The 13,480-nt window shown below is 40.7% G+C and overlaps 1 protein-coding gene across 1 annotated transcript in view; it reads left to right on the forward strand.

Annotated features, from left to right (window-relative positions):
• The first annotated feature begins 3,121 nt into the window (after positions 1-3,121).
• The window catches only part of PHF8 (PHD finger protein 8), a 197,254-nt gene continuing 186,895 nt past the window's right edge, over positions 3,122-13,480 (forward strand). The window contains exon 1 of the mRNA XM_037823762.1: positions 3,122-3,505. Within this exon, the coding sequence (XP_037679690.1) occupies positions 3,336-3,505 (170 nt within the window). The 5' untranslated portion in view covers positions 3,122-3,335. The remainder of the gene's footprint in view (positions 3,506-13,480) is intronic.

Below are 13,480 nucleotides of genomic sequence, written 5' to 3' on the forward strand. Positions count from 1 at the left end.
ACATTTCATTTCAGTTTAGTGGGACATTTACATGTGTTTGTTATCATTTCTATGTATAGTTATTACCCAGGTGTAGGAACGGCTTCTAGAAATACTCTTTTTGCCCACCTTTGAACCTAATTTTTTATTTGTATGCCTATCTTGTTTTCTTAAAGAAGTTCCCCCTCCCCCAAACTGTATAAGCTTCAGGTTTCAGTATTCCTTGATTTTCCTCTGGCTAAGATACAAATACGACTCAGTTATTCCTGCTCAGAAACCTTGAGTGGTTTCTTATTGCTTGCAGGATAAAACCTGACCCTTCTTCATTTTAGGAATCTTTCATGACCTGACCCCTGTCTGACTGTTTGACCTCCTTCCAGCCTTTTTTTACCCCTGTCTGACTGTTTGACCTCCTTCCAGCCTTTTTTTTGGTCTTAATCTTTGTTCCAATAATATTGAACTTCTCTTATCACTCTTATCACTTTTCTCCCATGCATGTGTCCCCATGCATTTGTACATATCGATCCTTTCATGTACAACATTCTTGGTAATTTAGTATATACATATATATATATATGTATGTATATGTATGTGTATATATATATATATATATATATATATATATATATATATATATCCTCCAAGTCTTCCTTAAGTCTTCCTTGACAGCAGCAAGCAGCTTCCGGGGCTCTTTTGTAGCTTCACTTTGTACTTTGAATGAAGTATGTATATGCTTACTAGACGTTATATTCCAATTGTTTACTTGCAAGCTTGTCTCCTGCACTGGCTGATTTCTCACAGCAGCAGCCCTTTTTTTTTCATCATCGTATCCCCAGGGCCAACTTTATCGTCACTGGTTAGGAAATTGGTGTGCGCACACACACATTTCTTTTATAGTGGTGGGACCCTTTAAGAAAGTGATACAATAAGAGAAATCCTAGAGAATTTTCTAGAACATTTGAGAAAACCAGCGCCATCTTGAAGCGGGTGTTGAGGTTCACCCGCTCTTCTCTTCTTGCTCACTGTTCGCGTCTTTGAACAGCTGCGTGAAATGAACTGAAGTGCAACAGTAGGGTCAAAGAAGGGAGTTCAGAGGGAACTTGGAAGTTAACTGACACTTTACAGAGAAACTACAGTATCCCTGAGATACTGAGGAGGTAACGCAGGGAAAGTAAAGGGTGTAAGTTTCAAGTTCTTGGCCATGAAATTCAAGTCGCTCGGCTTCTCAAACCTGTGTTTTCATTTGTCAAATGAGGTAATATCTGGGCTTCCCTTTTAGGGTGAAGAATAAACAACGCAGAGATCGTGTGAAAAAGCGTAGTCCACTGAAGGTGCTCAATGAACGGGAGCCGCTGTGAGTATTCTGCTTCTACCTCTGCCTCCACCTATCAACTGCAATTTGGAGTCACAGAGTTCACCTTCTCTCATAGGAGAAGGCTGGGGAGGAGGGGTGGGACGTGGGGTGTGTCTTTAACTCCCTGGTTGCCCGCGGGAAGAAGGAAGGTTAGGAAGTGCCTGGCCCCGCTCAAAGTGGAACCAAGCGACTGCCTCGCCTAGGATCGCGGCCTCCCCGCCTCTTTGCTCAAGGGCTGTAGTTTCGATTGGGCCCTGGAGCAGACGAACCTTCGGTCCAAAGGTAGCTGAGCCCCGCCTCCCTTTCTCAAGGGGGCGCAGTGCCCCTGGTGACATCACGCTGGAGCTGGCTTGTTGTCCCTTCTCTGCCTCTGCCGCTGTTACCTCGGGTGCCCGGCCTTCATAAGATGGCGGTTTGGTCTGCCTTCCCGTGGCAGCGCCGCCACTCTCAATATGGTACTTGTTTACCCCATATTTCTCCTCCCCTCTCCGCCTCAGCTTCCTCGTTGATTTGAATAAACTTTATTGACTATTCCAAATTGCCCACTGTTGCCACCGGGCTTCTCCCGGAGGCTTTTCAGGCCGTTTTCCGCGGACTTGGCCGCCGATTCGTCTCATTTCTCATTGGTTTGCTCGTGGCCATTTGCTGCTGGCCCAGCGACGACGTCGCTTGCTTGATTCTCGGACAGCCGCCGGGCTAGGCCTGAGCCGCGGTCTCCAGTAGGCCTTAGCGACCGGGCCTGGGGGGAGTGCTGTGGAGAGGGCTGGCGGAAAGCACCGCCGAGCGGCCAGAGCCGTGCGACCCAGCGGGTGGGTCGAGGTTCTCAGCGTTACTGTTGACGATCCCAGAATTCGGCGCGCGCCCCCAGTTGGGCCGGAACTGCCGGCAGAGCCTCTGCTGAGCGAAGCGCCCAGCGGCTCCGGAGCGAGCCGAGCCGCCGGCGTGGTGGTGGGACTGAGCTCTACCGGCGTGGGAAGTCCCCGCGTCTTTGGGGATGAGGCGGTCCCCGTAGGGTTCGAGACCGAAGACATTCTTGTCAGATTTGTGGTGTAAGTAGGTTCCTGTCAGTTTGGGAGGCTTGAAGAGAGTCTCTTAAGTTTCGGGGTCTGGAAGGAGGTTCCTATCAGTTTCAGGATCTATGCTGAGACCCTTGTCAGTTTCGAGGGACAGGGGAGTCCTTGTCAGTTTGGGGGGGACCGTGAGAAAATGTCTGCGAATTTCCAAGGGGTGAATAAAAGCCTCATTTAGTTTAAGGAGTGTGAGGAATTTCTAGTCAGTTTCGGGGGTTTTGAAAAGATCCTTTTTAGTTTCAGGGGTGCGACGAGATCCCTGACATCTTTGAAGCAGAGGACGATCTGACAGGTTTTGAAATAGAGATTTATTTAGCTTTTGGGGGTGGGGAGACTGATTTCTGGTCTAGGAAAGAGTGATTTTGGAGCGTGAAGAAAAAAGATCATTTAAACTCTCGGAGCACGACCCCAGAATTGTGATTTGAGTTGAGCACCTAGTTTTGTGTGGCTTGTTCCTGAAGGATAGAGATAATTTTCGAGTGATGTGAGCAGATTTTCAAGGATCCCTCATCTCTCTTTAGTTGCCCCTATTTTGGGGGTGAGAGAAGTGTGTTTTCCTTAGGAACCCTCAATCTCATTCTTCATGCTATGGTTTGTGTCATAATAAGGGGAGCCCTGGGAAGCAAGGTAGCAAGCAAGGGGAGGTTCAGTGAGGGATTACAGAAGCTTCCTGAAAAAGCGTCAGATAATTCCCTGACTCTGGGGGCCGAAGAAGGTTAGAGGGAAAAAGCCTCAGTGGCAGAGCGCTGTTCTTTATTTGTTAAAGAAATTCTGAAGGCTGGGTGGCCTTTCTCCAGTTGCCCCCTACAGCCACACCGGCTGTGTTGCATCCTGGCAGCACATTTGTGAACTGAGAGACTTGGTACCCTGCGGGACCTGATTCACTCTTTAAAAAGTGTTATTTGTGTCCAGCCATCATCCGGACGGGACGCATGCCGCCGCCTCCTGCACATCCTGATACTAGGAAGCTGGCCCGTCGGAGAACGCCCCAAGGCCAGGCGAAGATGGCCTCGGTGCCGGTGTATTGCCTCTGCCGGCTGCCTTACGATGTGACCCGCTTCATGATCGAATGTGATGTGTGCCAGGACTGGTTTCATGGCAGGTAAGGACAGGCCAGGCTGGACATGGTGCAATGGCCAGGTGCTCACTTTGCTGTCTCCTTTTCTTCCCTCTCTTTTAGGTTCCTGCTCAGAAACTTTTCTCCTCTCTCACCAAGAATTAAATCCAGCCCACCTCTCAGACCCAGGTTCTTCTATCCTTAGATACCAGGACCTAGCTGATATTGGCCTCTGGCTTCTTATTTTCTCTTTTCCTGTTTGCGTTTCTTCATTTCACCCTTCTTTTTAATACATTTTTTTTTAGATTTATAAGAACCTCTTTTTTTACAGCCAGAAAGAGATATCAGTTTTTGTGTTCTGGCAATTTTTTTTTACCTCAGACACTGGCTTTGGAGGAGACAGTACTGCATTTTTGAGATATGTGTGAGTCCAGCGCACATAAAGATTTGAGTCAAGGCTTTGCAAGTTACTATCAGTGTGACCTTGGGGAAGTTGCTTTGCCTCTCTGTGCCTCATTGTTTTCATCTATGAAATATATCTAATAAATCCTCCTTGATTATGTAGAACATTTTGCACGCATTTGCAAAAGAGGTAGGAAAGCAATAGTATTTATTTCTACAGTATTTATCTGCAGAGCCATCCAAGTAAATTGAAGTAAGCATAAGTATGGGTTAATCAGTGGGAGTAAAACCACTAATGAATTTCTTCCAGTTAACCATGTGTGCACATAAGCACCTGCCACCCAGGATTCCAGAGAAGCTACTGTGTGAAATAAAACAGTAATATTATCCCATTATTGGGACTTAGCTCTCAGCTATGGAAAGATACTCATGAGAGGAATTTGTACACTGCGGCTCAACAGAACAATATATGGTGTCCTCTTCCTGGTGCATGTTGGATTCTAGAATTTTCTGTTGTCATTAGTCTCTTCTAAAGGAGCCATTCTTGTTACCATGCTCCAAACCAAGCTGAAGGTACTGGTGCTACTAAAATTCTGCTCTCAACAGGGACTACCCTATGCAATGCATCCATAAGGCAGGTGAATTCATATTTAACTGATCTTTATTGAGCATTTACTAGGTGTACTAGGTGCACAGTACTATTTACTGTCTCACGTTATTTCATTTAAGAGATGATAGGCTAGAGGGTGGGGTATTTTATTTCCCTTGGAAATAATTGGGGATTAAGATATCTTTCAGGCTTCCTGGTATCTTTCCTAGTGTTGATCAATGCACTCCTCTGCTTAAAATTCTTCTTTCAGTGATTCCTCTACAGGACAAAATCCAATCTCCTTGGTGTGACAGAGAAGACTTTTTTTTTAATTTTTTATTGTGAAATATAACATATATACAGAAAAGTGATAACTTGCAAAATACAATTTAACAGTAGAGAGTAAGTTTCAAAGAATGTTATGGGTTACAGTTCCACAATTTCAGTTATTTCCTTACTGTGAAATATAACATATACAGAAATGTGATAACTTTCAAAGTACAATTTAACAAGTAGCTATAGAGCAAATTTCAAAGCATGTTATGGATTACAGTTCCACTGTTTCCTTCTAGCTATTCTAGTATCCTAGAAACTAAAAAAAAATTAAAGATTCAGTATTCATAATCTTTTGTTAAATCCTATCTTGTCTGTTGCCACCCCTCTCTCTCATTTGATCACTTTCTCAATTTTCAGGAATATCTGGGCAGTGACCATCCTAACCTGTTCATAGTGGAATGGGGTGTTGACATTATGGGGAAGGGGGATGCATCTGGTTGGTGTTCTTGAAGAGGCTGTTGCCTCTGGGTTTTGGAGCTTATTTGGCCTAGGAACATTCTGGAGGATTTAAGTTTCTGAAAAATAAACTTAGTGAATGAAATTTTTGTAGTGGCTCAGATGGGGACCTAGGTATTCTTTAGTATTTTGGGACTGCTGTGTCCGTTTGGAATATCTAGCTGGAGCTTGTATAAGAGTAACCTCCAGGATATCCTCTTGACTCTCTTTGATATCTCTTAGCCACTGAAACCTTATTTTGTTACCTTTCTTTTCCCCCTTTTGGTCAAAATGGCATTCTCAATCCCTTGATGCCAGGGCCAGGCTCATTCCTGGGAGTCATGTCCCACATTGTCAGGGGAACTCACTCCCCTGGGAGTCATGTCCCATGACGGGGGGAGGTTGATGAATTCATTTGCAAAGTTAGGCTTAGAGAGAGAAAGGCCACATCTGAGCAACAAAAGAGGTTCTCTGGTGGTGACTCTTAGGCGTAATAGGTAGGCTTAGCCTCCCCTTTACAGCCATAACTTTCACAAGAGCAAGCCTCAATATAGCGGGCTTGACTTATTAAGTAGGGGTTTCCTAATTTCACATAACCTGTATTCTGTCCAAGATAAACAATCAGTATCTCACATTATCTTCACTTAGTTGTACAATCATCATCATCTCTCAATTTTAAACAATTATCATAACACAAAGCACCCCAAAGCTCTTATCAGTCCCTAATTATTTTTCCCTAGTATTGCTGTGGTACTAGTAAGGTATTCCTATTAAATACAGTCTATAATATGCAATTGGTATTTTTTCCCATATACCATTATGTTGTTAACTCTTTGTACAAGTTCATACCTTAGAAGTATATCATGCAAGCACTTATTTGTATTTGTAGTGCTGTTCTGTGGGATACATGCCTTTAAACAACCATGTTCAGTCATGTTCACCTTCAGCACAGCATTGATACTTACAATCCCATTAATGAACTGTCATCACCCTTGTCCATCCCCATACCTTTAAATTCACCCTCATTAACGTGTCTGTTCATATTAGCTAATCATTTCCCCTTCACTAGCTTCTGTCTATCTCTAGGTTTGTTTTATTCTACGTTATGGGACACTGATTTTACATTGTTCAGGGAGTTCTTACGAGTGATAACATACAATCTCTCTCTTTTTGTCAGACAAGATCTTTTGTGATCTACTTGTTAAGTCTCATTTCCCACTACTACTCCTCCCTTGTTCATTATGTCCCAGCAAGACTGAACTATTTATAGTTCTGGGAAAATTTTATACTCTTTCATGCCTCTGTGTCTTTGCAAATACTACTATTACTAACACCCTCCCTTTTACAGCTCTCAGAATATCTTCTCTGTAAAAGACCTCCTTCTTCTGGGTTCCTATTGCACTTTGTATGCATCATTATTAAAGTAATTATTTCATCATATCATAGTTATAAATATGTCTGTGTCATTCATTAGCCAGGCCTCCCTGAAGGCAGAATTGTCTTCTTTTCATTTTTGGTATCCCCAGAACCTACTTCAATGCCAAACATAATAGATGCTATGTGTGTTTTTGAATGAATGAATGAGTCTTCCTGAAAAAAAGTTACTGCCTTTGGCCCTTGCTTTGGATTGTTTGGGAAGTGTGTAAGTCCAGACTTGGAAAATGAGCTCCTGCCCCACATATAGAGATCCTAACTCCATAGTCTAGGAGCAGGAAACAGGAAAAAATGTTCCCTGAGTACTTACTCTGTGCCAGACCCCATGACAGAGTCTTTGTATAAATTATTTCATTTAATCCACACCCAAGCCTGAAAGTTAGATATTATTCTTTTGAATAAAATTTTAATTTTTGCTTCTGATTATGTAGCTGAGACATGCTTATTGTAGAAAATACAAAGAATAAAGAAAATGGAAATCACCTGAGTCTACTATCCGGTGTAACCCACTGTTAAATATTTTTTGCATTAACTCTTTTCTTTTGACTTTGAATATAAACACATATATATATTTTTTATATTAGCAGTGGTTTAATTCAGATGACTGAATTATGGGTGATTTTTTTCTTCATATTTCTCTATTCTCTCTCTTTTTTTAATTAAATTCAGTTTTATTGAAATACATTCACACACCATACAGTCATCCATGGTATACAATCCACTGTCCACAGTATGATAACATAGTTATGCGTTCATCCCCACAATCTATCTCTGAACATTTTCCTTACATCAGAAAGAACCAGAACAAGAATTAAAAAATAAAAGTGAAAGAACACCCAAATCATCCCCCCATCCCACCCCATTTGTCCTTTAGTTCTTATCCCCATTTTCTACTCATCCATACACTAGATAAGGGGGGTGTGATCCACAAGGTCTTCACAATCACACTGTCACCCCTTGTAATCTACATTAGTATATAACTGTCTTCAGGAGTCCAGACTGCTGGGTTGGAGTTTGGTAGTTTCAGGTATTTACTTCTAGCTATTCCAATACATTAAAACCTAAGAGGTGTTATCTATATAGTGCATAAGAATGTCCACCAGAGCGACCTCTCGACTCCATTTGAAATCTCTCAGCCACTGAAACTATTTCGTCTCATTTTGCATCCCCCTTTTGGTCAAGAAGATACTCTCAGTCCCACAATGCCGGGTCCACATTCATCCTCGGGAGTCATATTCTGCATTGCCAGGGTGATTAAACACATATTTTTACAAATTGGGATTGTGTTCTAAATACTATTTTGTAACTTGTCTCTTTTTCCCACTTAACATTATAATGTGAGTATTTTACCAGATTATTGAATATTTATCCTAAACCTGATTTTTGATATTCTACCATATTTATGTGTCATCAATTACTTGGTCATTTCCTCTGTGGTTGGACAGTTAGGTTATTTGTACTTTTTATATTATAAATAATACTGTGATGTGAGGGAAATTTGGGGTGTTCTGGAAATATTTTGTATCTTGATATGGTGGTTAAAACAAGAAAAAAACGATTTGGTGAATAACTTTGTACAGTAGACACTTGATATTTATAAGGAGTACCACTGTGGCTTTTAAGAATTCCTAATTTACAAATATGGGAATGGATGTATGGGTCGGACTGCTCCTTAATCGTATTTCTTTGGTTGAGTCCTGTGTTTCTGTGCATACCCAGACACAAGTTAACTGCCTTAATTTTTTTTCCTATGATAGAAACCCAAGTTTTTATTGCTTCTTATACTTCTCTTTATAGGCTATCAGAGAACAAGAAAGCCAGCTAAGAATCAGTTCCTTGGCAGGTGGCCAGTCTTGCTTATTTAGTGCGTTGCTTCCCCCACATCAGCGCCCCCTCCCCAGCTTATAGTGCTCCATTTAAGTTTGTGTACTTCAGCACAGTTAAAAATTACTGAATATTGTGGGTTTTTAAATAGTTGCTCATTATAGTTAGGCCTCAGGTTTTAAATCCACAAATTCCTAGAGGTGCTATAAATCTGCTCACATCTGTGATGACTTCCATAGGTTAGATTTCTTGAAGTACAGTTAAGGATTATCATATAAAATGTCAAGTTATGTCTTGGAAAATTTATAGCAAGGGAAGTGACTATTCCATTTTGCTGATAAGAATATGGCGCTTAAGGAAATTGTGATTTCTGAGTCTGGATTTGAATTTAGGATTGTCTGACTCTAGAGCCCAGGTTCTCAAAAGTGGAAAAAATAGGATGTAGCTCTGTTCCTCCTACTCTAAAGACCTGGGTTTTGCAAAAACACTTTGATTTGTAGAGCAGTGGTTCTCAAACTTTGGCATCAGAATCACTTGGAAGACCTATTAAGATACAGGATTGGTGGGCCCCACCCGCAGGATTTCTGATTCTGTAGGTAAGTAGAGGACACCCTCAAAAACAACTGATTTGATCCATTTCGATTCCTTCTCCTTCTATGGAGTGTGACAGCTTCTGATATTTGGGGATGGGTTGGGCTGACATATCATTAGTATACACCAGTCATTCTCAAAGTGTGATTCATTGACCTGGGAGCATGTTAAAAATGCAAATTCTAGGGCTGTGTCTGGGAGCCAGCAGTTTGTATTTTCACAAACCCATGATTCTGTGTTCCTTGAAGTGAGAATCATTGCTGTACCCTTGTGGAGAAAGCTAGTTGGCAAGCATTTATTGATATCTGGGGTTTTGGCAAAAGCCTCACCCTTTTCTGTTTTTGTGTCTATAAAAAATGTCTATAAGGACTGTATTGGTAGGCACATCTCCAAGGGGCTGCTTGTAGCATGGACTCTAAGCTGTAGAGGAAATGACACTGATTTCAGAGCCAGAAGATCTGTGTTCAAATTCTTACTGTTACCTGTTAGCAAAGGATTTATTCTCTGAGAAACCTCAGATTGCCCGAGAGTAATTGTAAGGATTTAAATAAAATAGGACTAGCTATTGTTTTTTGGGTACTAGTTAATGTGCCAGGCACTAGTTTCCCGAACTATTTAGCCTATTTGGGAGATTTTAAATTATGAATTCAATTTATTTAATAGTTATAGGGCTATTCAAATTATCTATTTTATATTGGGTGTGTTGTGGTAGTTTGTGCTTTCCAAGGAATTGGTTCATTTATATAAATTTTTAAACTTAATGTGTTGAGTTGTTGAGTGTGTTCCCTTATCCATTTGGTGTCTGCAGGATTTGTAGTGCTATCCTGTTTCATGCCTGATATTGATAATTTGTATCTTCTCTCTCTCTTTCTTTGTCAGCCTTTTCAAAGAACCAGCTTTTTATTTCATTGACTATCTCTATTGTCTTTTCTGTTTTCAATTTCATTGATTTCTGCATTTTATAATTTCCTTTCTTCTGCTTGCTTTGGTTTTATTTTGCCCCTCTTTTTCTGTTTTCCTGAAGTGGAAGGTTAGATTATTGATTTGATACTTTCTTTCCTAATGTAAGCATTTGGTGCTATAAATTTCCCTTTCAGCACTGATTTAGCTGTGTCCCATAAATTTTGATACGTTGTATTTAAATTTTCATGTAGTTAAGTGTATTTTTAAAATTTCATTTTAAACTTCTTCTTTGACCAGTGGATTATCCAGAAGTGTTTTATTTTCCACTGTTATAGATTTTCCTGTTATCTTTCTACTAGTGATTTTTAGTCTGATTCCATAGTGATCAGAGAATGTATTCTGTATGATTTCATTTCTTTTAAATTTGTTGAGGTTTGTTTTATGGTTCAGGATATGGTCTATCTTGGTATATGTTCCATGGTCACTTGAAAAGAATGTATATTCTGTTGTTGGGTGGAGTGTTCTATAAATGCCGTTTAACTTCTGTTGTTTGATGGTGGTGTTGAATTCTTTTATTCTTGCTGGTTTTCTGTCTAACTTGTTCAGTCCATTGTTGAGAGGGAACTGTTGAAGTGTCTGACAATATTATGGGTTTGTCTGGTTCTCTTTTCAGTTCTATGAATTTTTGCATCACATTTTTTTGTGGTTCTGTTGTTGGTGGTACACATGAAGGATAGCTATGTTGTCTTGGTGAATTGACCCTTTTACTGTTATGTAATGTTCTTCTCTGTCCCTGGTGATTTTCTTTGCTCAGAAGTCTGCTTTATCTGGTAATATAGCTACTCCTAATTTCTTTTTATTAATGTTTGTATGGTATATCATTTTCCATGCTTTTACTTTCAACCTGCTTGTATCATTTATATTCAAAGTGAATTTCTTTTATGCAGCATATAGTTGGGTCATATTTTTTTTTAATCAAGTTTGCCAGTCACTGTATTTTAATTGGAATTGTTAGGTCACTTACATTTAATGTAATTATTGATATATTCTGGAGCAAATCATGTAGAGCAGTGATTCTCAAGGGGTGGTCCCTAGACCAGTAGGATCAACATCACTTAGGAACTGGTTAGGTAAATCCTCACATCCCATTCCAGTCTTACTGAATCAGAAACACTAGGGGTGGGGCCCAGAAATCTGCTTTAATAAGCCCTCCAGGTGATTCTGGTGCATGTTAATATTTCAGAACTACAGCTGTAGGGCCTTCCATGGGTTGTTTTTTACTTCCAATGGGATGGGAGTCACAGAAAGATTTTGAGCAAAGGAAAGTTGTTATCTGATTTAGGTTTTGGCTCTTGTGAGGAGAACAGACTCAAGGTGGGGAGTAAGAGGGAAAGCACAGAGAGCTTGGGGGCTATATTCTTTAAAGTGTGTTTGTTCCCTGGACCAGTAGCATCAGTGTCATATGGAAGCTTGTTAGAAATGCAAATTTATGGACAGAATCAGAATCTCTGGGTGTGGGGTCCAGGAATCTGTGTTTTAACTAGGCCTCCAGATGTTTCTGATGTTTCCTAAAATTTGGGAAACACTGGTCTAGTTAGGCAGTGTAGCTTGGACCAGTCAGTGGTGATGAGAAGTGGTTGGATTCTGAATATATGTTGATATAGGATTTGTTGACTGATTGGATTGGGGTTGTGAAAGATGTCAAGGATGACTCTGTTTTGAGGGATTTTGTATAAAGAACAGAGAAGTGGGGCGATAATTGAAGGGATCACAAGAGGGTTGATTGTATTTGAAGATAGAGATTACAGTCTGTTTGTTTGCCTGTCAGTGAATATGAAGTTATTTCTGTTAGTTCATACAAAATTTAGTGAAGCCTGTTACATGGCAGACCATGTGCCAGGGCCTGGGTAGACAAAGGAGAAACTTCCCAGGTACACTGGAACTTGCTGAGGATCCTTTGCATTCCTACAGGTCCTGTGTGCCACTTGCAGGAATGGTGGGTGCCTCGGTTTCTAGGTATGATCCATCCCTGTTTTTATCAATTATGTTCTATCTGGTGAAGGTGTTACAGGAAACCAAAGATTGACTTGGATTTTTCTGATATTTTTGAGATAATGAAGGTAAAATGTGCTCTTTTTCCTCTTTGTTTATGAATCAAGATACGTCTTCCAGGGCACTGTGGTGATAGGACCTGGTTCCTTGTGCATCCTCAGAAAGCAGAGATTGAACAGATAAGAAACCAGAATCCTAAGCAATCTTGTCACCTCTCAAGCCTCCCCAACTTTCAGCCCCCACTCATTTCCGCATCCCTGGAAGAATGAGTGCTCACTTTTGTGTTCTCATAGCACTGGATGCTACTTCTTCTAACAACCCCACATTGTATTCTAGTTCCATATTGTTGTGGTATAATAGAGTCATGCCACCTGGATTTTTATCCTGCTCTGCTACTTATTAGTTTCATAATCTCTAACAAGCCACTTAACCACTTTGAAACTCAGATTTCTTATCTGTTCAGTTAGAATAATACTGATGATGATGATGATAGCTAACACTTACTGTGTGCTAGGTACCCTCCTGTGTACTTTATCTATTTTAGTTCATTTAATCCTTGTAACAACCCTGTAAAGTGAATAATATTAATACACCTGTTTTGCAAATGCAGAAACTGAAGCACAGAGAGAGAGTGAATTGCTTAAATTCACACAGCTAGGAAGTGACAGAAGTGAGAGTCAAACCCAGGCAGTTTGGCTCCCCTGGTCTATACTTTTAACCATTGTGCAGTACTTTCTCTGAATACTGTTCAGAATGCCTTGATTTGTTGTGGAAATTAAATGTCATAGATAAAGTTCATAGCTCAGTTTTCTCCTCAGTTCCCTTTATGCAGCTTCAAACTCTCTCACTTGGCATTCCTGTACCATGCTTTATTTTCCTTATAGCACTTACTACTGTATGAAACAGTTTGGGCACCACCTGTCTGTCTCCCCCTCTAGAATGTCTACTTCATGAGAGCAGTATCTGTGCTCAATCAGTATTTGTTGAATTCATGTACTTATTTACTCAACGAATACTTATTGAGTGCCTACCATGTGCAAGGCTGTGTGGTTAGCATTGGGGACAATTCATCTGAATCTTGAGACCTGGTGCTGTTGTTTTTGTCTTCTTCACTAAGGAAGCCACGCAGAGCAAAACAGCATTTACTGATCTTGGTCCCAGGGGATAATTACTGAGACAGTAGAGCCAGAAGCCTGATTTTCATACATCTGCCTCCCTGATCTGAGGAGTTATCTAGCCCAATGAGTGTTTGTTGAATTGAGTTGAATAATAAGTAAAGCAAGACTGGGAATGGATGAGGTGAGGACTTTAGGTGAACAAAATAGATGCTGTTTGCCAAATGTAGTGGGGGCAGACAGGAAGTAAATGAGCAGTTATGAGTTAGTGTGCTGAGTGCTGAAATGGGGACAGGGTGGATACCACGGCAGCAGGGAAAAGGAAGAGCAGGAATATTT

The sequence above is a fragment of the Choloepus didactylus genome, assembly GCF_015220235.1.
Source record: "Choloepus didactylus isolate mChoDid1 chromosome 24 unlocalized genomic scaffold, mChoDid1.pri SUPER_24_unloc2, whole genome shotgun sequence".
NCBI classification, from domain to species: domain Eukaryota; kingdom Metazoa; phylum Chordata; class Mammalia; order Pilosa; family Megalonychidae; genus Choloepus; species Choloepus didactylus.